The sequence below is a fragment of the Puntigrus tetrazona genome, chromosome 9, assembly GCF_018831695.1.
Source record: "Puntigrus tetrazona isolate hp1 chromosome 9, ASM1883169v1, whole genome shotgun sequence".
NCBI lineage: Eukaryota > Metazoa > Chordata > Actinopteri > Cypriniformes > Cyprinidae > Puntigrus > Puntigrus tetrazona.
This window is the reverse complement of record NC_056707.1, coordinates 24,689,575-24,715,088: the sequence shown is the minus strand read 5'-3', so window position 1 is coordinate 24,715,088 and position 25,514 is coordinate 24,689,575. Positions and strand designations below refer to the sequence as shown.

General features: G+C 34.8%; 3 protein-coding genes across 3 annotated transcripts in view; all 3 read right to left on the bottom strand.

The window, feature by feature from the left end:
• The window catches only part of klhl41a (kelch-like family member 41a), a 5,244-nt gene extending 3,050 nt beyond the window's left edge, over window positions 1-2,194 (bottom strand). The window contains 1 exon segment of the mRNA XM_043249294.1: window positions 1,009-2,194. Coding sequence (XP_043105229.1) covers window positions 1,009-2,100 — 1,092 coding nt within the window. The 5' untranslated portion in view covers window positions 2,101-2,194.
• A 791-nt stretch (window positions 2,195-2,985) lies between these two features.
• On the bottom strand, window positions 2,986-7,120 carry bbs5 (Bardet-Biedl syndrome 5). Its single transcript, XM_043248253.1, has 12 exons — window positions 6,913-7,120; window positions 6,224-6,306; window positions 6,066-6,131; window positions 5,826-5,875; window positions 5,617-5,744; window positions 5,035-5,170; window positions 4,828-4,923; window positions 4,687-4,749; window positions 3,977-4,111; window positions 3,772-3,855; window positions 3,485-3,508; window positions 2,986-3,416 (listed from the first exon to the last, which is right to left on the bottom strand). Exons 1-12 carry the CDS (start codon window positions 6,972-6,974, stop codon window positions 3,315-3,317), a joined length of 1,029 nt encoding a protein of 342 aa, XP_043104188.1. The 5' UTR covers window positions 6,975-7,120; the 3' UTR covers window positions 2,986-3,314.
• A 207-nt stretch (window positions 7,121-7,327) lies between these two features.
• col28a2a (collagen, type XXVIII, alpha 2a) overlaps window positions 7,328-25,514 on the bottom strand; it is a 28,974-nt gene continuing 10,787 nt past the window's right edge. The window contains exons 12-37 of the mRNA XM_043249025.1: window positions 24,696-24,749; window positions 22,018-22,086; window positions 21,114-21,182; window positions 20,943-21,011; window positions 19,414-19,482; window positions 19,041-19,109; window positions 18,082-18,150; window positions 17,910-17,978; window positions 17,772-17,843; window positions 17,594-17,662; window positions 17,389-17,460; window positions 15,803-15,871; window positions 15,599-15,667; window positions 14,255-14,323; window positions 14,067-14,135; window positions 13,356-13,424; window positions 13,081-13,149; window positions 12,261-12,329; window positions 11,953-12,033; window positions 11,822-11,857; window positions 11,310-11,346; window positions 10,665-11,222; window positions 9,475-9,734; window positions 9,156-9,372; window positions 8,416-8,607; window positions 7,328-8,047 (exon numbers count right to left, since the gene is read on the bottom strand). Of these exons, the coding sequence (XP_043104960.1) occupies window positions 8,043-8,047; window positions 8,416-8,607; window positions 9,156-9,372; window positions 9,475-9,734; window positions 10,665-11,222; window positions 11,310-11,346; window positions 11,822-11,857; window positions 11,953-12,033; window positions 12,261-12,329; window positions 13,081-13,149; window positions 13,356-13,424; window positions 14,067-14,135; window positions 14,255-14,323; window positions 15,599-15,667; window positions 15,803-15,871; window positions 17,389-17,460; window positions 17,594-17,662; window positions 17,772-17,843; window positions 17,910-17,978; window positions 18,082-18,150; window positions 19,041-19,109; window positions 19,414-19,482; window positions 20,943-21,011; window positions 21,114-21,182; window positions 22,018-22,086; window positions 24,696-24,749 (2,619 nt within the window). The 3' untranslated portion in view covers window positions 7,328-8,042. The remainder of the gene's footprint in view (window positions 8,048-8,415; window positions 8,608-9,155; window positions 9,373-9,474; window positions 9,735-10,664; window positions 11,223-11,309; window positions 11,347-11,821; window positions 11,858-11,952; window positions 12,034-12,260; window positions 12,330-13,080; window positions 13,150-13,355; window positions 13,425-14,066; window positions 14,136-14,254; window positions 14,324-15,598; window positions 15,668-15,802; window positions 15,872-17,388; window positions 17,461-17,593; window positions 17,663-17,771; window positions 17,844-17,909; window positions 17,979-18,081; window positions 18,151-19,040; window positions 19,110-19,413; window positions 19,483-20,942; window positions 21,012-21,113; window positions 21,183-22,017; window positions 22,087-24,695; window positions 24,750-25,514) is intronic.

The following is a 25,514-nucleotide window of genomic DNA, read 5'->3' as shown; positions in this document are numbered from 1 at the left end:
ATTCTAAGCCAGTATACAACACAAAGTTGGGTTTTTACCCTTGGAAATGTTCATTCTTAACTAAAAGTAAAACCATAAAAATGCATAAAATATTTACTTAAAATATTAAACATGGAAAGCCTAAAACAGTTGCCAAGGAAAGGCTGTTTTTATTTTAGCTTGATGTAAAATAATTTAAAAGTTCCCGTGTAGGTACATACATACTGAAAAAAAGTCCTATGACAAGCACAATTAATAAAATGTAAATATTATATTAAAAAACTCACATAAAAATGGTAAATGCTGTTAAATGTTTGCTTTTATTGGATGATGAATGGCACCCCTATTTGAGTTTTCTGTGATTTAATTGCTAAAAAAATTATTTGCCGCATGAATATTTATTTAGGCGGTGCTGTTTGTTTTTTGATTGGTTGTCTGAAAACGCGATATGTGTTTAAAACCACGAGAGTAGACTTTCAAAACCAAGGGTGAAACGTATGCTAACACGTTAAAAGCGACGTTAAAAGCTCTAAGTTCAGAGATAAGTGAAAGGGAATTGTAAAGCTCCAAAAATGGCAAAAAAATGTATCGTTAGCATAAAATTAGTGCTAAATCCGAAGTTATATGACTAACGTTAGTCCGTGTTGCCAAAAGATAAGCAGGCTTTAAATGCTTGAAACAACCTGAAGGTGAGTAAACGAGAGAATTTGCATTTTGAACAAATTCCGGTCTTATGAATAGCATCTACATCCGCGTATAATTATGTCGTGTTTAATATAAGCGCGAACGGCTGCTTTGATTTCTGCCGCTTTACGCAACCGTTTTTAAAAGGCGGGAAAATTCGAACGCTTGTCTATGTTTATCGCTCTTCAACTGGGGGAAAAAACAGCCCTGAAAGTGATTCCGTCTAAATCGTTTCTCTGTATCGTTCCGTTTATTAAGAGCACACCACAGCTATAAAATTTGTAGTTAAAAGCTGATTCTCGGTGTAAACAGCCTTTTCTTTCATAAATAAGTGAATGGCCTAACCTGGTAGAAATAGCACTGCAGCGGCGATTCCTTGTTGTCTTCATCAACAAACAGTCCTCCCAAAACATAGAGGTTCTTCTTCGACGTGATGCTAATGTGATTTCGAGGTATCTGCTCCGCTATGGCTGCCAGGAAGCATTCGTTTTCATCAGCATCGTAGGCCACAGCCGCCGTGTCGTTTATCATCAGGATGAGATCCCTGTTATACATCCCCAGCCGTTTGTTGTCATTGAGATAACCAGGCAGGGCCTTTTCCCCCTCTTCTCCTTCGCCTTTCTCGCCCTCCTTTTTGTGCGGCAGTTTTCCGGCGAACGCCTCTTTGATGACCTTCAGTTTCTCGGCGAGCTCGGAGTCGGCCTTGATGATGTCGTCCTTTTCCACCTTCTCCTTGAAGTATTTCTCAGGCAGCAGTCGGAAGCGGATGTGCTCGAAAGCGTCTCCCAAAGCTTTCGTCCGGTTCTCCTTGTTCTTCCGGACCCATTTCATCAAGAGCTCGAACACCGCCTCCTCTTTTTCCACGTTCAGAGCATCGCACCCGATGATAGCGAACAACTCGGGAGCGTTGAACTCGAGGAACTCCTCGTCCTTGGATAAAGTCTCAAAGCGCTCCGCTATGAAGTCCCGGGCGGCCACAGCGAGTCTGGGGCAGTTCAAAACCAGCCCCATTCTGAAGACGGCCAAGCAGTTACCCAACGAAAGCTTATTTTGTAGGTAGTTGACGCAAACGGTGAACACGGATGGGATTTGGAATCTGTTGGCGACTGCGAAGACGTCTTGCACGTTCTCATCTGTGATTTCGATGTCTGCCGAATACAGATAGTTCACAATCATGTCCATAATGCCGGGATCCACATTCTCTAGCACTACTTCCTTGCTGGAGTCTTTCCTCTCAGCGCCGTCTTCAGTGAAGTACAGCTCTCGGAAATACGGACTGCATGCAGCCATGATGAGTCTGTGGCACGGCAGGCTCCGGTCTCCGACCTTCAGAATACAATCCACAAACTTGTTCTCCTTCAGAAGTTCCTTCAAACCGTCCTGGAGCAGGGTGCTCTGAAAGAGCCTCAGGTCCTCCTTGACAGTCATGGGTTCCATCTCAAACGTTGCAGGTCTCGAAGAGGATGCTGAACTTCCTCTTGTCTTGCCGTCTCGGTTGTAAGAGGCTGAAATAACACAGGGCGCCAACACAAACCCCCTGCAATTTAAGCCCGCCCCTCTAAATATAGACCCCTCATACAGTCAGAAAGAATTTAGGCTGACCAAACGGGAGCCCGGCGTCGCATCAAGCAGCTGTCAAAGACTGAAAAAGACAACTGTGAACTTTGGACACATTCTGGGGTCAGGGGTGTTTTGCAAATGAATGCGTTCGGGTTGACTAAAGGATCGAGAGAGTGACGCGTTAGTAAGAATTTAACAGGTGTCTAAGAGTTTTAAATGATTGTAAAGGTGTGTGTCATTACCTCTGTTTTGCACATGGTGTCATTTGTAAGATTAGTAAGTTTATAGGTCTGTGACTCATTCATGTTGGTGGTTTCTATTTAAAAGAAAAGTTCACATCATTATTTATGAAATACTTGAGTTGTTCTTTTTGGAGCTTGACACTATAATTGTAAATAGAACAAATAATGAGTGCACCTTTTTCTAAATGTACATTTTGGCTCCACAGAAACAACAGCGCACACGTTTTTGAAACAACATGAAGGTGAGTGCATAATTATTTTTGTGTAGTATTGCTTGAAAAGCTTTTTTATGCTTTATAACCTTCTGTTGCCTGAAGTGTCAGCAAACAACAGCTGCTGTCGGACAGGAGCAATTAACCAGCTCTTCTGGTCATTTGTGAAGAAGTTGAGCTCCTCTGGCACATTTTTAAACAGACCCGTCACACCTGAGCCAACAAACTGCATGTGTTGTTTTGATCGGCCCACTACTATGAAAACCGCTTAAACAGGCGTCAAAAAAAAGAACAAACAACAATTTCCATCATTTTTACTCGCACTTTTATTCAGTCACAACAGCAAAATTAGCATGTAAAGTTCTCTACATAAAACAAGCTCGCGGTTTCTAAAATACAAATATTATTTCGTATTTAACATGTATGAATATTCCTGTAATTCCATTAATAATACACAAAAGTTTAAATGTTTTTCCAGCATTTTTCTAACTTACACTTTAATTTGTAAACATATTTGATTAGAAAATATCAAAAAATACTCTGAAAATAAATAAAATTCACATTGTGCTAATGAAAAGTGTAACATTGTAAACATTGCAATGCCAAAACACATAATGGTACAGAGCATTTGCACGTTTTAACCCATAACTTCCCAGAGTCCCTGTAGTGTGAATCCGTCTTTCAGTTTCTCTACAGCAAGACCCAGCTCTTCGGAGAACACCGGCTCGCGATCATGTTGCTTAAGAAGAAGAAAAGATGTCATTTAAATGGAAAGTTCATCTAAATTTATAGACAGACAGACTTTACCTTATTTCCATCAGCAAAATAAGCCTTGAGGTGGAGAAAAAAAAAGTAGAAATAGCACATCAGTGATTGCACATGCGATAAACTCTACCGTATGTGTTAAATAAGAGAACATTCCTGATGTCATATTCATCAGAGCTCTGTGTAAACATTTTTGATCCCAGGCAACAAAAGCCTGTTAGCTTAAGCGATGGGCTATTTTCAGCATGTGAGAGACACACACGCGCCCAGCGCTGTGTTGAAAACAGGGCATCATTATTTCTGAGAGTAGCATATGAGGTAAAACTCACAGTAAAAGCGTCCGTGTGCTCATCTGGCTCGATCTCCACGTCATCAGGTGGCTGCTCTACTGTCAGCTCTTCCAGAGGCTGAGGCTGAGACGGAAAGCTCATTTATGTTTTTGGTTTTAATTTACTGAAAAGCGAGGCCATTCTAGCCATGTTTAATACTCATGAACAAAATACTATACCATAGATCAGAAATCTTCAATACTACCTTTTCTTCCATCTCATATTCCACACCAAAAATGGGGTTTGCCGAGTACACTTTGTGTAAGGAGTTGATTTCTTTCACTGCATCTTGTAACTTGTCCATTGGGTCGATCTTGAATCCCAGCACATATCCTCCTGTCTAAGAGAGAGAAAACTAAATGTCACCACATTCACACCAGGGACTTAATTTCATGCCGAGAACCGTTCAAAGGTTTGGGGTCAGTAAGATCTTTTACACTCATCTGCGATAATGTTCAAGGCTGTATTTTTTTGATTAAAAATACAGTAAAATTGTGAGATATTATTACAATTAAAAAGTTAATGTTTTTAGTTTAATATATTTTAAACGTAAATTATTTCTGTGATGCAAAGCTGACATTTTAGCACCACTACTCCAGTCTTCAGTGTCACATGTTCCTTTAGAAATCATTCTAATATGCTGATTTGCATCTTAAGAAGCATTTCTTATTTTCAATGTGGAAAGTGTGATACATTTTTGAAAGATTCTTTAAAAATCTGAAAGATTACAAGAACCGCATTTACTGTCTGTTTAATTTACTGCTTAATAATCCCTTCAAAAAGTTTGCCTGGTAGTGTATAAATTACAATTCATCACATCAAAAAATCATTTTAAGAAAATGTGTGCTGGGTCATTATCACATAATAAGACGTTATATGACGTTTTTTCCTGTGATTATGTTGGTCAAAACTTACCTGTTGAGAGCTCTCGATCACAAGAGCAAGTCCAAATTTAGAGTCTCTAATCCTTATTGAGCGCTTAAAAAAAGATAAATACATAAAATTAATAATTACAACTCACTACTGATGGCTTTTGAAGCAAAAAGAAACACTCACAATTTGTAGATAAGGAATGCTGACGTTGAAGCTCTCGTTCATGTTGGCGTGCCACACTATTCTCACGTTGGTAATGAAAAACGTTCCAAGATTACCCTGAAACACAAGACCATGTTTTTGTTTTGTTTAAGGGCACAGCAACAGACGTTTCTTAGTTAAGTTCTTATTAAACTATGAGTAATAATGCCGTCAATCCACTGAAAATACCTGATCACTAGACAGGTTCCAGACTCCATTGATCTTGTCATACACCTGCTCCTGTGGCAGAAGCCTCAGCTGTTTATTCTGAATAAGAGCTCCTCTTAGCTTCAGATCTCGATACATTTTGGAAGTTTCATAAGCTCTGAAAAAAAGAAACACAAATAATTAGTTAACTTTTACCATACTAAAGGCATGCCTTTAATATTTATTTTTATTTGACAGTTGAATAAATATCATAAATATATTTTATTGACATCTCAGTAATTTCATCATATTTTGTTCTTTTTTTTGTTGATCCTATGCAACATTTCTTATAAGCTTTCCTATAATAATATTTCACAAGTACACATGAATTTATTCTAACACTATCCTTAACAGTTTGCTAATGAGAGAGTGTTACTTACAGTGAACTGAATGTATTAAAAGGACCATCAAAATAAAGCAAAACTAAATATTTTTCTCTCTAAATATTAAAAACATTTAAAATGTGTAATTTATTATTCTCCAGTTAACAGGATTTTGTATATACCGAGTTCTAAATACTATATTTATATAAGAGGTTGTTGATTTAGTCAATATGCCAAGTACCTGTGAACAGCAATGACAGAAGTAAACAGTCTTGGACTTCCTGGTACCACGTTGGTGAATATGAACTCAAATCTAGTGTTATTAGATTTGGTTAATATGTAAAGTGCTTCAGTCTGACCTCTCAGTTTCTGGAAAAAAGAGGGAATTTGACATCATTCGTACGAGTCATTTAAAAGGATATGAGGAAAACATGCATCAGTACGACTCACTGAATTTGCCGTCCTCGTGGTGATATTAATAATACAGTTGTATCCCACAGCTGTTAATACATAGAAGATAAATAAAAAGGAAAATATAAAAGGCAAGATGAGTCAGATGATGATTCATCAGCGGCCATTAACCGATGTTAAGCAAATCTTTGATGCATGAATGATTACATCGCAAATAAAGAATCAAAATGATGTTTAATGCGAGCGATACATCTGTCCAGTGCAATAAAATATGCTTACACAGGTTGACTCTTGGCAGTGCCAGTGAGTGCCAGATTATCCTCAAATTGGTCACGAGGAGTCTTCCTGTATAAAGACGAAACAAGAGGTCACAATTGTGGCGGCTTAATATACATTAAGGTAACAAGGCTGAGATAATACTAATACGTTTAAATCACCTCTGTCACCATTATTTCCCTTTGTGTCTTCGATTGAATCCAGGCAGTCGATAAGCGCTTCGCCTGGTCTGGTTTTCATCTGCCTTAAATGAAACATAAAAACAGTTGCTTCAGCCTGAGAGGAGAATAAAATACTAAATTGTGCATAAAAAACAACAACAAAAAAACAGGCCCATATAAAAAAAGGTAATGTCTTGAATGTATTGTTTATTTTATATGTATTTAATTTATATTTATTAATCAGATATATGTAATATTGAGTATTATTTATAATTGGATACAATTTTTATATATTAGCTTTTACGTTTATATTTTCATTTTTTTAATTTTACATTTGAGTTGCAGTTTTTTGTTTGTTCATCTAATATTTATGTTTCATATTTATTTGAATTAACTATATCATAACAAGACTATTAAAAAGGTGTGTTATCAATAGCACTCCTGGTATTATTGTATAAACGCTAAACCTTGCTCATCCGAGTGAACGTTAAAACCTTTAAGCATCACTTAATCTTTTTCTTTTATCGACTGTAATTACAACAAACGCATCATATGGTGACACTAGCACGTATAATGTACATCTCTCGATGTGCAGCACAAAATATCCTCACATGTTCACATGTAATGAATCTGGTTTAATAAATGAACGCCGTTAGCTTCTGAGCTAGCACGTTAGCCTGGGGACTTACTGAGGAGTGATGTCAAATCTCACGTCTCTGTCCTCCCAGAGTGCGTCTAACACCGACGCCATCACCAGTCCCTTACTGTTAGAGGTCTATAAGCGAAATAATGCAAAGTAAATATTTCTTTCCTTCGAAAATATTGGCTCAAACTCAGTCGCTCTGTAAGAGGATTTAGCGCAGAGCGTCTTCACGTCACCACGGTAACATCAGTGAGTACGGCAGGCCGGAAAGGACAAACCGCGAATACATAAAAGTATATATAACTATATTAGGCTTCCTGTAAATTTATACACAGCAGCAGCAGCTGTCAAGAGTAATTGTGAATCGTATGTTTTCTCATTCAGTAAAAAGCACACAGTAAGACATCATTATTAACCAAACATTTTATTCAAGAATTCCACAAAAGAACACATTCAAAAATATCATTCGTATAAAACAGTCAAAAAATGTCTACAATTCAGTAAGGGCTTATTTCAGACAGCTGTTAGGAAAGGGTTGGTTCATTAAAAATGACAAAATACAATACAAAATTCCGGAATGCAAATCTATTTGGTTTGAATAGTATTATAAAGCTACTGTGACAAATCAGAAATAAAATATACACAATGTTTTCCTTTTTTAAAATCATAATTGCATTTAAATTATTAGGACTATTCAACTTTTTTTTTTCATTCTTCCCCATGAAACCCCTAAGACATAATTTATGACATTTTAAGTCTGCTAAATCTGCCCGTGGCTTCACTCAAGTCACAAATTGTATATGAATTTTAAATAAAACAAAACATATATACAATCAATTCCCAATGAATAATATTTCTACATGTCACAACTATTACATGTAGAGCAGTGCACAGATTCTCAGTGCGTACCGAGAAATGGGAGCTGTGTATTTGAATAAATGGCCTGTGAAGCTTCATAATACACCTTGGCAGGTACGTGTTTATGAAAAGGCTTTATTGGGGAATAAAGGTTTTCTCCAGATCCTGAGATTAAAGATAGGGAACATTTGTATGATTTTATAATATGAACTGCTGGTGGCTGTAGGCATCTGTGGGCATCTGTCATTGCGGTACACCATCACCAGCATAAAGTTCATTTATCGGGGTTCAGTGTAGAATGACCGATGTAGAGCCCTTTTAGCCTATAAAAACAAAGGTAGAAAAAGTGAAATAAAAGTTGAAAGAAAGATGCAAATCCTGTCACAGTTTTTTCCATTCAATATTTTTAGATTTCATAATATTTAATCTTCATTTCAGTTATGAAAACTGATTTTTTTCTTAGTTAGTTTTAGTTCATTCTTAAAAAAACACTTTTTTTTTTTGAAAATTCAATTTTTGAATGAATGGATTCAAAAACAGTGAAACTCAACTTTAGAGAATGAGTGTCTTTAAAAAAAAAAAAAAATCTAAATGAAGCGAAAATATTTGTAATAAATCTAATAATTAACAACAGTGTTGTTGACAGAGCTTGTATTAACTCTTCATTCACGTCCATAGGAGTGGATAATACCTGTGGAGTTGAGGACACACGTCTTCTTGCATTCTTCTTCTGTATGGAAGCGGTTATCATTGCCCTGGCAGCCTCCGTACCAGAACTGAGCACAAGCGTTTGCCTGTTTGTCGTAGTACCAGCGGATGATGTAGTCTCTACACGACCCCTGACTCAGACTGAGCAGACACCGGGGATCCAGAGGAGCTGATTCTGACCCAAAAAAGAGAAAGTAATATCACTAAACACTTTCAGAAAACAAAATCATAATTTTAGATATATTATAAAAGTATTTTGTCAATAGAGCAACTTTTGTATACAAAATTAATATTACATATATGATTTTATGCACAAATATTTTTTTGCCTATTGGTAATATTTAATATTGTCAATGTTTATTAAAACTATTATGTGTTAAATTATACATGTATATTTATTTATGTATTTGTATTATAATTGTTACTATATTTTTGTCATATTGGTAATATTATGTATTGTCAACATTTATGTTTTATTTATAAAAATAATTTGTTTTATCACAAATATATCATATTATATGTAATACTTAATATATATATATATAATGTAGATATATATATATATATATATATATATATATATATATATATATGTAGTAATACTTAATATATATATATATATATATATATATATATATATATATATATATATATATATTCATATTTTCAGTCTATTGATAATATTCAATATTGTCAGTAATTATAGTGTGTAAGAAAAACTACCTTTTATCACTACAGGACGAGGCTTTGCATTCACATTCACTGAAGTAGAATGTGTAGATACTGATGAAGATAATGATACTGATGATGATGAAGATGATGATGATGAAGAGGTTCCTGGCTGTACAGGTTGGACAGTTTTATTGACGACAGCAATAGTGCTTCCACTTTGAGTTTGTGTCTTAATGTCTAGATCCTCGCCCTCATGGTCCTTCTCCACCTGCACGGGAGAACAGCACAGAATCAGACAGCGGTCTGGTTCAAATCACTCAGCATTAGTCTAGAGTGCAAAAGAAATTGACGGTATGTCAGTAAATCAGACCTGTGCTTTGAGAGGGCCGGGGTTGATGGGAAGAGGTAGGCTGTGTCCTCTGCCTCTAGAGTGAGTCTGAGTTCTGTCCAGTGAAATCTCCTGAAATTTGTTCCCATAAACATTATTCCCGTATGAAGAAACATCCTCTTGGCCATTACCGTTACCGTAGCCGTATCCGTTGTTTCCGTTCAGGCCGTTGGTAATGCGGTTGAAGTAAAGGGCCCCGTTCTCGTCCTCACAGAACTGGCTGACCAGTTTAGACTCTAGAGCTGCATGATGATACCAAACACACGGCAAGATGAACCTTTAAGATTATTCATTATGATCTTGCTGGTGAGACAAAATGAAGCAACACTATTGCAGTCATGGCCAGTCTTAAAGAGTGTGTTATCATTGAAAAATTTTATTCATTAATTTAATTCAAAAATACAGCTGAATCTGGTAAAACGGATTCATTTTAGGGAATCTCAATCAAATTGTCCATTTCAATGAAATAAGAACTCAAACACACTAATGAGAGTCTCTGGGTGTAATTGGTCATATATAGGTAGGTATATATATATATATATATATATATATATATATATATATATATATATATATATATATATATATATATATATATATATAATTCATTGGAATTTGGGTCTATTCACTTAAAATTTGTTAAATATAGATAACCTTAAACAATCAAAAACACTTTTGGTACATTTTAACTCTTGCATTAAACATTTAAAAAATAATTGGTCACAGTGGCTGTTAGAAAAACTTCATATTGAATATAATTGTATTATATTTCTCAGAATTATACTATATTACATTTTATTATATTTGGCGCTGTCAAATTGATTAATCACAGATAATCGAATCCAACATAAATGTTTGTATTTACATAATACAAAAAAGTAATCTATTTCATATTATAAAAATAAAATGTTTAAACATTTTAGCCTAGTAACAATATTCAATATTGTTAATACATTTTAGATGTATGCATGCATTAAATATATATTTTATATTATATATATACACACACACACATATATATATATATATATATATATATATATATATATATATATATATATATATATATATATATATATAATTTATAATATTTAGATTTAATACATAACAATTTTAGATCAAAAATATTATTTTATATTCTATAAGTAAATTTTCTTTTCTTCCATGCTCACCTGGCAGTGTGTTGTAGTCATCAATGAGGAACATATGTTCGCTGTCGGGGTCAGAAGCGATGAGGTTGAGCTCCCTCAGAAACTCAGCCTGTGTCGGGTCAGAGGTGTTCACGATTCCCAGCGCATACATCTCAATGTTCGCCACTTGAGCCTCACGTACCGCCATATCCAGCTTAACAGGCTCTCTCTTATCCGTCTGTCCATCTGTAATGACAATGGCTACTTTTCGGACGCCGTTCCTGGCGCTGTAGAAGGCCTCTTGTGTGGCTTTGCGGATAGCAGTGCCGGTGTAGGTGCCCTCTCCCATGTAAGGCATGTTCCTGATGGCCTTCTTGACGTCTTGCTTGCTCATATACCTGGCCAGGTTGAACTCTAGATGGACGTCCAAGCTGTAAAGAATCAGACCGATCCTCGTGGCATTACGACCCACTGTGACGCGGTCCACTAGAGCTGTGACAAAGTCCTTAATGATCTCAAAGTTTTCCGGGCCCACGCTTTCAGAGCTGTCAATCACAAACACTAGCTCCATGGGCCTTTCCTTGCACTTAATACCACATCCTAGAAACATATGCAGTCGTATCATGAAATACCCGTTTTTTTCATTATCAAATCACTGTTTTGTCATGTTTTAAGTGTAAAACTCACCACAAATCTCCTTTATCAGCTTGATTATGTCTTCTCTCTGAAACAAAATACACAAATGATCAAATTTGCTATACATTTGGTTAATCAGCTTGTCTCTGAGCAGTAGTTAAACAGTTACTGCATTTACAAATATTTAGAATGCATGATTTTCCTAAAGTAATCATAAAAGTAATCAGCCTGATTGTCTTCGCTTTGATAAAACACTGAAAAACGGCTGAATTTGCTCGTATTTACAACACACATGATTACATTGTCTTCCTAAAATGAACTCCTTAATCAGATTTTCTTTTTCTTCTTCTTCAAAAAAGAAAATCATTAAAAATGACTAAATTGTACTATTTACAAAGCACGATTGCATAGTTTTAGTAAATGAATCTACTTTATTAGCTTGATAATGCCTTCTCTCTAAAAATACTCTTTACAAATGATAGAATTTGTAATATTTGCAATGCATAGGGTTGCAAAAATAAACTCAAAATATAGAGTAAAAACGCTGATGTATTAGATCTTACCGTGAGCCCTTGTTCGCCTTTGACTCCCGGTCTTCCCTAAAGAGAGGGATTAAAACACTCATGATGTACAATGCGATTAAAACTGACTGCTCTTACACAAAAGATGGTTTATAGTGACTAAATTAACTCACAGCCAGTCCCGGAGTCCCTGGGTCACCCAAGTCACCTTTCATTCCTTTAAAACCCCTCTCACCCTGCAAACCACGATCACCCTGCAAGACAGAGAGATTCACAGATGAACTCAAGGATTCATAAGGTTTTACTAATAATTACATTTTTATTCCTGATGTCGAATTTAATTGGTCATTTCTTGACTCCAAGACATCTATGTAAATACTACACATGTGATATGTGATACAGGGCGTTTCTATTATTCACAAGCAGCATGTTTGCTGCAGAGTCTTTATGTTTAACCAAATGATCTAAAACAAAGTCTCACCTTGGAGCCTGGAAGTCCCTCTCCTGACGGGCCCCTCGGCCCTGTAACTCCAGGAGCCCCTTGATCGCCCTGACAGATTTAGGAAACAAATTTATTTTCTGACCTGGTCATCAACACAATGTTTCTATGTTCAAGTGGAGCTGAGCAGTATTTTGAATAGTCATGATTCAATGCTATTCAATTTCATATATATATATATATATATATATATATATATATATATATATATATATTATATATTAGTGCTATCAAATGATTAATCGTGATTAATCGCATCCAAAATAAAAGTTATTCTGTGTGTATTGTGTATATTTAGTATGCATATAGAAATACACACACATACATGCAGATATTTAAGAAAAATATGTTGTGTTGTATATTAAACGTAGTATATAACATACATGTAGAATACAAAAATATAATAATGTAAAATATATAATGAATGTGTGTTTTTATACATGCATAATAAATAAACACAGAACACGTACATATTATGTAAACAAAAAAACTTGTATGACTTTCTTTGTTCTGCAGAACCTACCAAAACAGTTTCAATTTTCATTGACTTAAGTTATATACAATGAAAGTCAAAGGCAATCAAAACTGTTCTGAATGAGGAAAAAGAGTCATACAGGTTCGGAGACACATGTGAGTGAACAAATATTAATTTTTGGGTAAACTATCCCTTTAAAAACAGTGTCTTGGTCATTTTTTAAGTACATTTTCAAATGTTTGGCTGACATTGTGAAAACAAAAAAAAATATATAGTTTTAGCTCTGTCGCCCCACTCTGTATTGCAGGAAGTTGATAGTTAACCTACTTTGGGTCCCTGAATGCCTTCTCCTGGGGGTCCTTGTGGTCCTGGAGAACCTGGTCTTCCCATGTTGCCCTGAAACAGCAAGATAGCAGAATAAATATGGGAGCAACAGACAGCTTGTCTTCCTCAATCTCCACAGCAACAGGGACAGACTCTCTGTGCATGCTGCTCAGACCTCTTGTTCCGGACATGCTCTTGTTCTTGTTCTTTATTGTTCATTCATTACAGTAGTCAGACAGATTCCTGGGAGAGGTATATCAGGTTAATATCAATCTTACCGGTGGTCCCTGCAGTCCTTCACCAGGTGGTCCCGGTAAACCAGGCAAACCCCTGAATCCAACGTCCCCCTGAAATGAAAGTGAAGTTTTATCAATAGCACCATTTAAATTTATTCCAAATATGCTGGATATTTTAATGTTTCCATCACATATGACTTAATACGTAGAACTTAGTATTTATAAAATAACTGCCACTCTATTTAGAAAGAAAAGTTGTATTTGCAGAAGTAAAAAAAAAAAAAAAAAAAAAAAAAATATATATATATATATATATATATATATATATATATATATATATATATATATATATATATATATATATATATATATATATATATATTTACTTTTATTATATGCATTTTTTTGCTATAATAGAAAACAGGTAATATTTTATCTATTAGGATTAAACAAAACATTTTTCGGAATTTTAATTCATAATCCACTTTTATATCACTATACATTATGTTATATCCATTTTACTACTAAGTGCTACATCACTGCATACATCATTTTTAAGTGTACACAACAACACTAAGGTCAGTAATAGCAATAGTAAAGTTAAGTGATGTTTTGTGCTACAAAATCTGAAAATTGTGGCACCCATAATTGTAATTGCGATTAGAAATTTGATTAATTTTTCAGCCCATTGTGCAACTAATCAAGCCACAACTGACCCTCGTCCATCACAACTACATGAAGTGGTGACTTTACCTTCGGTCCAGGAACACCAATGCCTTCTGGGCCAGGCTCACCCGGTGCTCCTGGTAAACCAGTCAGACCCTGCGTACAATAAACACACGTGCTCAGAGACCCGGAAACAAACCTGATTAATGGGAAGTGTGATTAAAAATGTATGAAGTATGGACATGCAGTTATCCTAAACGGGAATAGAGTCTTACCACTGGACCAGGGAACCCTTCACCTTTAGGCCCAAATGGTCCGGGTGGTCCGGGGTTACCTCGATCACCCTAAGAGTGATAAGGAAAGAATATCACTTCATATATACTGCTTTCGTTTTTTTGGTTTTTTTTTTTATAATTTAATAATTGCGATATTTTAAAATGTTTTTAAAAGGAGTCTTTGCTCACCAAGGCTGCTTTTTTAAAATAAAAAGTAAATTACAGTAAATATATTGTGAAATATTATAGCATATTAAAGCATATTAAAACATATAATGCAGCAAAAACTGGTGCAGACTGATACTGATATTACTAAAAAACGTATATATTTGAGCATTCATAATAATCAGTGATCACGTAATAATCACTGAGCAGCAAAATCAGCATATTAGAGTGATTTCTGAAGGATCATGTAACACAGGGGTGTCAAACTCAGTTCCTGGTGGGCCGGAGCCCTGCAGAGTTTAGATGCAACCCTAATTAAACACACCTGATCCAGCTAATCAAGGACTTAAGACATACATAGTATATGTGTTTTAGCAGGGTTGAATCTAAACTCTGCAGGACACCGACCCTCCAGGAATTGAGTTTGACACCCCTGATGTAACACTATTGATGTAAATTAAGCTTTGCAACACAGAAATTACATTTTAAAATATATTTAAATAAGATTTGCAATATTATTATTATTATTATTATTATTATTATTTTCTGATGAAAGAAACATTGCCTTGGTGAGTATAAGAGACTTGTTATCCCAATCATCTATAAAATGTTTGCTGTTTCTTGGTTAGCATAAGCAAAACGTCTCATGAATACCTTTCTTTTAAAAACACACACACACACACATATATATATATATATATATATATATATATATATATATAGATATATATAATGTAAAAAGCTATATAGCTAGCACTATAGTCACAGGCACTTTTTATAGTCACCTTTTTCACAATCATTACAAACATAACTTTGTAATTTATTCCACACTTTTGAATTTTAATTTCACTTCTTACAAAGTTACCTAAGCTACTTGTAGATTATATACATTGTTTCTATTATATAATATAAAATAAGGTAATTTTTTTCTAAAAGAAATCTAAAAAAATATGTATATTCAAATCCCTCTTATAATTACTTTACATCCTGTTACATTCATTTTACTACCAAATTTTTACTACGTAATTCTTAAGTGTTACAAAAACTCATTATAAACACTGGTCAATCACTTTTGATCAGTTATATATTATTACAGTTATATAATATATATATATTGCTCAATCAAACTCCTTTTACTCATTGTCTTCATTGTTTTACAGGTTAAAAAGTCCCACCCACCTTTGGACCAGGTAAACCGTAACCAGTCTCTCCAATCGGCCCGGGAGGACCAGCGGCACCCACATCACCCTGAAGACAAGATGAGGTCATACCAATACTTCTCTGTTTTATTGCTAAGTTGGCTATGATGAATGTGTTGGCAGCGGGCCATCAATACAACCACATCTCCCAGCCTGTAGGGAGTGGCACGGTTGTAGTTGTTACCTTTGCTCCTGCAAGAGCTCGTCCAGGTAATCCCGGCATGCCCAGCCTTCCTGGCGTACCTGGCTCTCCCTAAAAAACAACAGTGTAATGTTCCAGTGATGTAACTGCATTACTGATAAAACTATGCGAGAAACCACAGGCATTTATTCTTGCTGCTACTTCAAACAATGAGCGAAAAAAAAAAAAAAAGCAATCTTCTCACATTTCATCTTTTTGGTTTATTTTAAATATTATTATTTGTGCTGTCAAACAATCGCATCCAAAAAAAAAAAATTTGTTACATAATATATGTGTGTATGTTGTGTATATTTATAAACAAGCACACATGCATGTATGTTTTTCACGTACGTTTATTTATTAAATCTGGTTAATAATTAATAGTAGAAATTATATTAATAGAAATATATACATGTAAATACATGTATATATTTTTAAAAATATAAATGTGTATATACATGAAATTGTGTATTTATATACATAACGCACACATATATTATGCAAAAACGTTTCATCATTCATGCGATTCATCATTTGACTGCACAAATCTTTATGTTCATTTCTTCAATTACTAATTATTATCTTTATTTAGTAATTCTTTATCTTTTTCATCCTTCCTTAACAAACACAACTTTAAGGTTCTGGAAATAGAAACTTAATTCCTTTTTTCCATGTACTCATTCATATTTACAGATATCTAAATATTTAGCAGTAAACACACACTACCGTTTTAAAGTGTAAGTAAGGTTTTTGTAAAATGATCAAAATATGATCAAATATGATCAAAATTGTTAAAAGTGTGACATACTATTTTTGTGGAAACTGTCATACTTTTGATTGATCATCAAAAGATTTTTTTTCTTTACTATTTCTTTTAATGAATTTTAAATGTTCTGAATAACCGTAATTTCTTAAAAAAAAAAAATTTTTTCTAAAAATTCTACTTTTTGCTGAAATCTCCAGGTGCATTATTTTTTCATACCAGTAATACAGTAGTCTGGCATGTTCCATCTGTTAAAGACTCGGAGACAAGCAATATTAAAACACCTCCAGTGTAGTTTTTTTTATAGCATAAGCAGGGGGGTCAGTATTAGTCCCGCCCCTTCTCCACTCCGATTGGTTGGCTGACTAAAAACTGACAGTAATGAGAACACTGTTTTACCCAAAGTTTCAGCAATCTTCAACTCTCAGTGATGAAGAAAAACACTCAGACTCTCATCAAAAAAAAGCTCCTGGCATTTTAAAAATTTAGCGCTCGCAATTAAAAAAACTATTAAAAAAATAGACCAGCCAAGGGATAAAAACACTTAACAGACATACTCCAAATGTTTTAACAGTAGTGTGTACTGCATTGTAAATTAAATTATATTTTATATTCATGCTTAGTGATAGTTTTACTGTAAGAACATTTCTATTTCTATTAAATGCAATGTTTTATTTATATAAGATATCAGTATTTTGGATATATTTGTGTGTTTGTCATTTTCAAATACTATCAGTCTTTTTTTCCACAGCATAGTCGTTTAACTTGTTATTTTTAAAATATTTCCAGAACCATCGTTACGCTCCTTTTCTTCGGTGACTCTCACCTTTGGTCCCGATGGGCCACTTATGCCAGGAGGACCTGGCAACCCTCGAATGCCACGTTGGCCCTGATCTCCCTATTAGGATTAGAACAAACACAGAATATCAGTTAACGTACAGTACACTGTAGCAGATAATGATACTCAAGCCTTTTTTGACCTCCACCAGATGATAACCGCAATATAATGGCAAGAATCCGAAGCACTGTACCTTCTCTCCTTGAGTGCCGATTCCTGCAGTCCCCTCAGGTCCCCTCAAACCTGTCGTCCCAGGCTCACCCTGATGAAGACAAGCACATCTGCTCAGACTTATCTAATCAGCAGCACACTCGATCTCAGTCACAGTATTTGACCTCACACAAGTCCAGACATCCGAAAAGCGGAGTTACCTTTTGTCCTGGAGCTCCATCCTCCCCTGGAAGTCCAGGGACACCAGCCAGTCCTGATGAACCAGGCTCACCCTGAAGAAATAATATCTTAGTACCATCTTGTAAAGTCTTAACTAGCTTTTCTTAGAGAACACAAACCTTTGGCCCAGGTTCTCCGTGCCCTCTCTCTCCTGGGGTTCCCGTTTCTCCCGGCAAACCTTGTTCTCCCTAGAATAAATGAGATTATCAAAAGATTAAGCTAGAAACACATTTCATGTTTCCTTTTACAGCTTGCATTTAATCATAATGTTTAGCCTTTAGCGGTACCAACCTTGGGACCGGGGAAACCCTCTCCCGGTGGTCCTCTTCCTCCTGGAGGCCCCCTTGGACCCTCAACACCCTGATATTGAGAAATATTGCATTTGAAAAACCCATATAGATGACTAATAATAATGATAGTAATATACATAGCATTGCATTAAAATGTATGTGTTTATTGCATTTAAAAAAACATAGGGAAATCTTTCTCATATAAATCAAATGTTCAGGAGTTTTAATGTTTTTGTGAGAAATTAGCTAAATTATTTGATCAAAATGACAGTAAATATTTAGCAATATTTTGAAAAATTATTACAATTTCAATCAAATGTTTTCTATTTGAATATATTTTCAAAAGTAATTTATTCCTGTGATGCAATACTGAATTTTCAGCATTATTTTTCCAGTCTTCAGTGTCTCACGATCCCTCAGAAATCACTATATGCTGATTTACTTAGTTATTATCAATTAACATTATTGATGCTCAGAGATTAATAAAGGTTCTTTATTATTATCAACATCAATATTTTTTTGGTGCCTTTTTTTGTGGAAACCATAATACGATTTGTTTATTTTTGATAAATGTCAAAAGTACAGCATTTAGCATTTTGTAATATTCTAAATGTCTTTAGTGTCACTTTCAATCAGTTTAATGCAATTTAAGTCTTTTATCATTAATGCATTTTTTAATGTTACTTAAACCAAATATTTGAATAGTAGTGCATCACAGCTTTTAACTTTTGACAATAACAAGAAATGTTTCTCAAATCAGCAATGTTAAAATGATTTCCGAAGGGTCATGTGACTATTCATCAGTTTGTCTGTTATGGCAGAGTGCAGTTTAACTGAGCACAATCTATTATATAATATAATGCATGTCCATTCGTGTCCATTTACTTTATTCATTGGACCCTTTAAACAAAGCAAGGACAGTTAAGAACACATAAGTCAGGGACAGGCACGTTGTATCACCTTTTCTCCCTGAATGCCGAGCCCGGGGAGTCCAATCGGTCCTGGTAAACCTGGAGACCCAAGCTCACCCTGAAGACACAAAAAACGATGAATCAGTTTCAGGCAGTGTAATACATCTCTAAAACCATGGCATAAGAAATGACTGGTGTTTTTTTCAGTATTAGCAGGTGAGCAAAACTCATCTTTTCCCACAGTAAGTTGAGCTGTGCCGCCCTCCCATCTGCTCTTTCTCACTCTTTATTACCCTCCCGTAAGTCCCCGGTGTTTAAAAGGGAACTTAGGGCCCGTTTACATACTTCATTAAACCTTTTGTGTGTCGTAGATGGTGTGGTTGTGTGAATCCCATTCATGGGCTGATATATTTACAGCCCACCTTATCGCCTTTGATTCCAGCGCCCGGCTGTCCCCTCGGTCCTTTCGGCCCCTCCAGACCCCGGTCCCCCTGTCAAACAAAAGAGGTGTCATCAGCTCAGTGTCTCTGAAATGCTAGCCTCCCTTTCGGATGCATTTGCTGCATTGCATGTATTGTTTCTTCGTCTGTGGGATTTAGAAGACACCTGTTTTCCTGACTGGTAATAATACAGTGTAATCCTTCAGTGAGCCCTGACTGTTTATTCACAGTGGCTCAGATTGTCTGATGGTTGGTTGCACTGATAGGGATTAAATTAGAGCTAATCCAGGATATGTTGATTTTAATTTCTTGTGTTGAGGTGTGTTGCACCAATTAATTTATTAACAGTAATTAAAATAAAACCTGTAAAGAAACTTATTCTGTTTAGCATAAATTTTTTTTTGGTTATTTTGTATGGTTTTGATATTTTGTTATTACATTTTCGTATTTTAATTTAATATTTTTATTTATTATTTGTTATTTGGGGTATTTGTATTTGGGGTTTTAATTCTAAACTTCATGTAATCTTGTTATTTGTTTTTCTAAGTTTTATTAGGTTTTATATTATTTATATATATATATATATATATATATATATATATATATATATATATATATATATATATATATATATTTTTTTTTTTTTTAATAAGCATTTTTTTATGTTTATTTAGTTTTAGATTTTTTTTTTTTTTTAAGCTTAAGGTTTTTGTAAACCTATTTTATTTCAGCTTGATTTCAGTTGTTGAAAAGAATTTTTAATGGTTTTCGTTGCAATTAATGATAAGACTTATTTCTTATCGTCAAATATATTTGATTTGGAAATGTTAGCATGAAATAACCCATCGAAAGAACATTAATAGGAGAAGTCAACATGTACAGTCAAATGCAAACTAATGCAAAATGGCTTTATTAAATGTTTTAGCATTTTTGCGTATAATTCCCTTAAAATAGTTGCTATATGTAGAGCACTTATGAATTCAAAGCAATACATTTATTTCTCTAAAAGTGGGTCAGAAATATTGATTACACATCCTAACAATAACACTGCTCAGTCAATCAATCTCATCATTCATTAACATGTAATTAGGATTAGCTAATGAAGGATTTCAAAGCACAGAGGTTCTCCTTGGCATGAATCGCATTTCTTTGCTGTGTGTTTAAGTTACGATTACATTTTATGCGCAGTTCTGGCTTTGATGCAGACCTAGTTAGACAGCTAACATTAGACAGATTACAAAGAGTCAATGAAAACAGATCCATTAAATTCTGTCTTGCATCCTCAGGCTGGTAATGCTCAGCTAATTTATCTGAAACATACAATAATTAATAGCCTTGGGTTTTGAAATGAGGACTTACCAGGGAACTTTAAGCCTCTAATGAAGTATTATTAAAATGTTAGTCTTTAATGCATTAGTTTACTTAGATCTTCTCAGATTGCCTTTAGCTGCTACAAATCTCCAGGTAGATTACAGAGCATACAGAACAAGGCGTTTTTGTGCTAACCTTACCTTTGGACCTGGAAAACCCTCTCCTTGTGGTCCTTTCTCTCCTTGAACCCCCTGTGGCCCTTGAGGCCCCTGATTTGATGAACAAAATGTAAGGAAATATGTCATATAATCAGTTGTATTAGTGTGTAAACAGTAAGTAAACAGTGGTTTAATTTCTGCTTCTGTACTTACAGGCAGACCTGGCTCTCCTATGCCATGTGGACCCGGAGGACCTGGTCTTCCCTGAAATCCCATATCTCCCTGCAGACGGATTAAAAACGACAACATTCAGGAGAAAAAGCAAAAGTGAGAAATAGACCATGTATAAAAGATGACAGAATATCTAAAAATCACCACAACCATTACCCTCTATGTCCTCTAAAAAAAAAAAAAAAAAAAATATATATATATATATATATATATATATATATATATATATATATATATATATATATATATATATATATGGTTCATAGTTCATATGATGTCTTAGTAATGATCTTTAAATGTTTAGTTTTAGGATATACAATGATGATTTTGAGAGATGAACAAATAAATAATCTAAATAAACGCCTGATGGATCATTTTAAACATTTAAAATATCACTAACAATATAAAAGTTATTCTTGCGTTTACTATCATAATTATATTAGAATTGCTAGAAAGTAAATAAAAAGCGTAAACTGTCAGTCTGACAAAAAAAAGCACAAAGTATTTTTTGAATATGCTGATTATTTAGAAATTTGTGACTTTGTTATGGCTAAGGTAATTGAAAAGGAAATGAAAATGTGAAAAAAACGTCTTAAACCAGCCAAAGATTGTTTGCCTGTCTACATCATCCTTTTCTTATCAAGACTGGCTATGGGTGTGAAAATGCAGTAAATCAAAGCTGGTCCGAATTAATTTTTTTTTTTCTTATGACGAGCAAAAGTTTCAGAGGCAGTGTCTAAACACGATTCACACAACATATTCTTTTTTTTTGGACGTGCAAAAATTTCGTAAAGTAAAAAAAAGAAATCAAAGCAGCTTTGATTGTTTGCTGCAATTTTTAGAGAATTCAGGTGCATTTGCAGTCAAAAAGGTAAATACAGCTGACCTTTGGCCCAGGAAGTCCAATTCCACTGTCGCCCTGAATTCCTGGTGGACCAGAAGTGCCACGCTCACCCTGTGATTAGAAACAAACAGCAACAATGTATTATCTAATTAATTAAACATCACATTCGTTATTTCTTATGGAAGACATCTCCGAAGTTGCTGACTTCCGCTGTTTTTTTCCATACTATGGAAGTCAATGGCTACCAGCGACATTCTTCCAAATGTCTTTAATTGTACCGAAGAGAAGGAAGAAATTCATAAAGGTTTGGAACAACAAAGAAAGCGAGTAAATGCTGACTAAATTTTTTTCGCTTTGGGTGACTGTCCTTTTAAATACATGCTGTCATCTGAGAGAAATGGAGAATTTATCTTAAGCTCTGGGTTCAGTATTTGTAACATGCTGTTGGTTATCAGTGAAAACAATTTCAACTCGTCTCTCGGTTTGAAAAAGCATAAAACAACGCTGACAGAAATCCACTTCTGCTTAAAGCGCGTGACTGTCAACGAGTCGTGGAAATTGACAGCAGGCCGCAGATGCTGTCAGCAGAGCTTAAGATTTAATGTTTCTTTTCAGAAACATATATGAGGTACATGCAAATATATATAAGAACTACTAAAAGAATCAGAATTAAGTTCTTTATGATGCTGTATCCATATTTATGGTGCTAAAGTTGCATTTCACCGTCTGTAGAAGTGTTATTGTGGATTATGGCCTTGAAGTTTAGCCAGAAATGGCAGTTTAATATTATAATTGAAAGTAAAATAAGTGTTAGGTAAAATAATCTAAACAACGTATTTGCTTTTTTTTTCAAATATGCAGCTTTTTACTTCAGAATACATTAATTGTTGGACTGGAGTGGATTACTTGTGGATTATTGTGTTTTTATCAGCTGTTTGGACTCTCATTCTGACGGCACCCATTCACTTCAGAGGGTCCACCGGTGAGCAAGTGACGTAACGCCACATTTCTCCAAATCTGTCCTAATGAATAAAACAAACTCATCTGCATCTTGGATGGCCGCAGGGTGAGTACATTTTCAGCTACCTTTTAGTTTTTTTGATTGAACTATTCCTTTCATTTTCAACCATCAGAAAATGTCAGAAAATACAAAGTACAATCCAATTAGGTCAGCGCAAGCAGTCACAAATCTGCTCGTGACATTTATAATATCCCCTTACAGTGCTGACTTTCCACAGGCTGGAAGTTCTCTTTGTTCACGTCACCTGCGTGTCTGTGCATGAATTTATACTTTGCGCAGCATTTTTCCATCATACACGTTTCTGCTGTTATTAGCTTGCGTGACAATAGTCTCAGACCACCCATAGTCCTTTTGGTGACGAGACAAGCAGTCCCAGCATCTTAATGTTTGACTTTTGACCTCATGAATTAAAGAATTATTATTTAAAATCATTTTTATTATCATTGCATATCGTGCATTTTTTAGACGAATCTGCTTCTAAACAGGAAATGCAAAACTGTCTGTTTTGTGAAGCTGTGCATATGCGAAGAAGGATCCCTAGTTAGTGAGGACATCCGCAGAGCTGTCTAAACATCTGAATGATTCCTGCAGTTAAATTAAACAAGGGGAAACTACTGGCGGGGCAGGAGACCTCTATTAAAAGAAATTCGAATCAAGTCAAAACATGTTCATTCATCTTCGCCCCCCTTTTTGAGCACAAATTCAAGACGTGCTTATACTAAACTGGTCACGGTTTGTGAACCCTTCGCAATGCAGACATAACCACGGTCTCTTTTGAAGGAAAATGAGGAGGATTTGGTGTAAAAGTCAGTCATGAAGGATTACTTCACCTAACAATTCAAATTCCTTATTTACTTATCCTTATGGTTTTTTTTTTCAATGCAGATCTTGTTTTCAATGCAACACTAGTTCATAGTCAATGTAAAAAAGCCATAAAAGTAGTCCATATAACTCATGCAATGATTTCTAAAGCCATCAAGTCAATAGGCCATTGTCAGGGTCATTTTGACAGGAATGAAAAAAGAGGCTATTAAGGATAAAAATACTGTGCGTTTAATGTATTGTATTATTGCTCAAGAACATACCAACTATTCAGCTGATGAAACTTTTTTCGGGAAATTCTTTCATTTTATATAAAAACAGTTTTGAATGTTATGAGCTGTGATCTAGGAGGACCTTGAGAAGTAAGTGATACCTTGGTAAGTCTGACCCTCAAAGCTTTGTCATCTAACCTGATTATGGTCTATAGCATTCTGTACGTATTGTTACTTAGTTTATATTCCACAAAAAAAAAAAAAAAAAAAAAAAATATATATATATATATATATATATATATATATATATATATATATATATATATATATATATAAATGTATATCATACTTTCCTTGTCTAGGCCTAGTGCGTCTCTGTTCTGCATCTCCTGTTACCTTCAGAGTGCATCATTTAGTCAGAAACAGACATCATTCCTTCTAAAGAAATGTAAATGCATCCATATTTCTCATTCATTTTGGCCAGAATGGATCTCATCTAGCGCATATAGCAAACAAACAAGCTTCCAATGCGCGTTTTCTCATGCATGCGAAATAAGCAATGGCTTCTGGGGTCATGGGAGGCAGCGAAACTTTTCCAGGTGTGCGTGTTAAACATGATGAGCTGAAATTTTCAGGATAATGGTTTGTGATTATAAGCCACAGACCTTCTTTCCCTGTGGGCCTTCTGGTCCGATGTCACCCTGTGGTCCTGGTAAACCCTGCAGGGGAAACATGAAAGAGTATGTTACAGTGTCTAGCATATGCATTTGAGTCTCAAAGACATTATGCAGCTTTACTATACAGCAAATTGTACGTTTAATCATATGTTGGAGGAAATTCAACATGTGTTTTCACATTTACCTCCTTTGAAATATACTGAAGCCAGATTCCACCACGGAATATAAAAAACTGGCAATTTATAACTAACTTTTACTTTCCTCTTACTCTAAAAAAGTGAGAATTGAGTTTATATATTACAATTCTGAGTTTACATCTGGCAATATCGCAGTTATTACCTTTAATGTACTCGCGTTAGACACAAGCGTTCTTAAAAATGAGCTCTCTGATTCATTTTAAGTGCACCTACTGATTTTTTAATTCATATAATTTTTGATTGAATGACCTTTCATGCCGTGTAAGAACTCTTTAAAGTGTTCAATCTGAAAGCGCAAGTCTCTCAAAAGAAAGAGTCGACTCTGAATCATTGAAACGAGTCGTTTTGAAAACGAGTTCCAAACTGTTTCATGTTGATACAAAATAAAATAAAATAAAAAATAAGGTAAAAATAAATGCATATTATAAGGAAATGAAAGGGTTTTTTGACCTTGCATGCATGTCAACCTGTTAAATAAATGAATGGAAGGTGTTTAGTTTGAAATACACGAATGGTGCAAACATCTAAATACAGAGTTGAATACATTTACATAAACCGCATTTACATTTTCAAAAATAAATGACCACCTATTCACCTGTCAATCAACTGC

Excerpts from the sequence above, each read along its gene's own strand:
- bbs5 (XM_043248253.1), bottom strand. The coding sequence starts at position 6,974 with ATGGCGTCGGTGTTAGACGCACTCTGGGAGGACAGAGACGTGAGATTT. Across the intron at positions 5,876-6,065 it reads ACTGCCAAGAGTCAACCTGT|CTGTGGGATACAACTGTATT; the intron begins GTAAGCATATTT and ends ATGTATTAACAG. Across the intron at positions 3,509-3,771 it reads AGCACACGGACGCTTTTACT|GCTTATTTTGCTGATGGAAA; the intron begins GTGAGTTTTACC and ends CTCCACCTCAAG.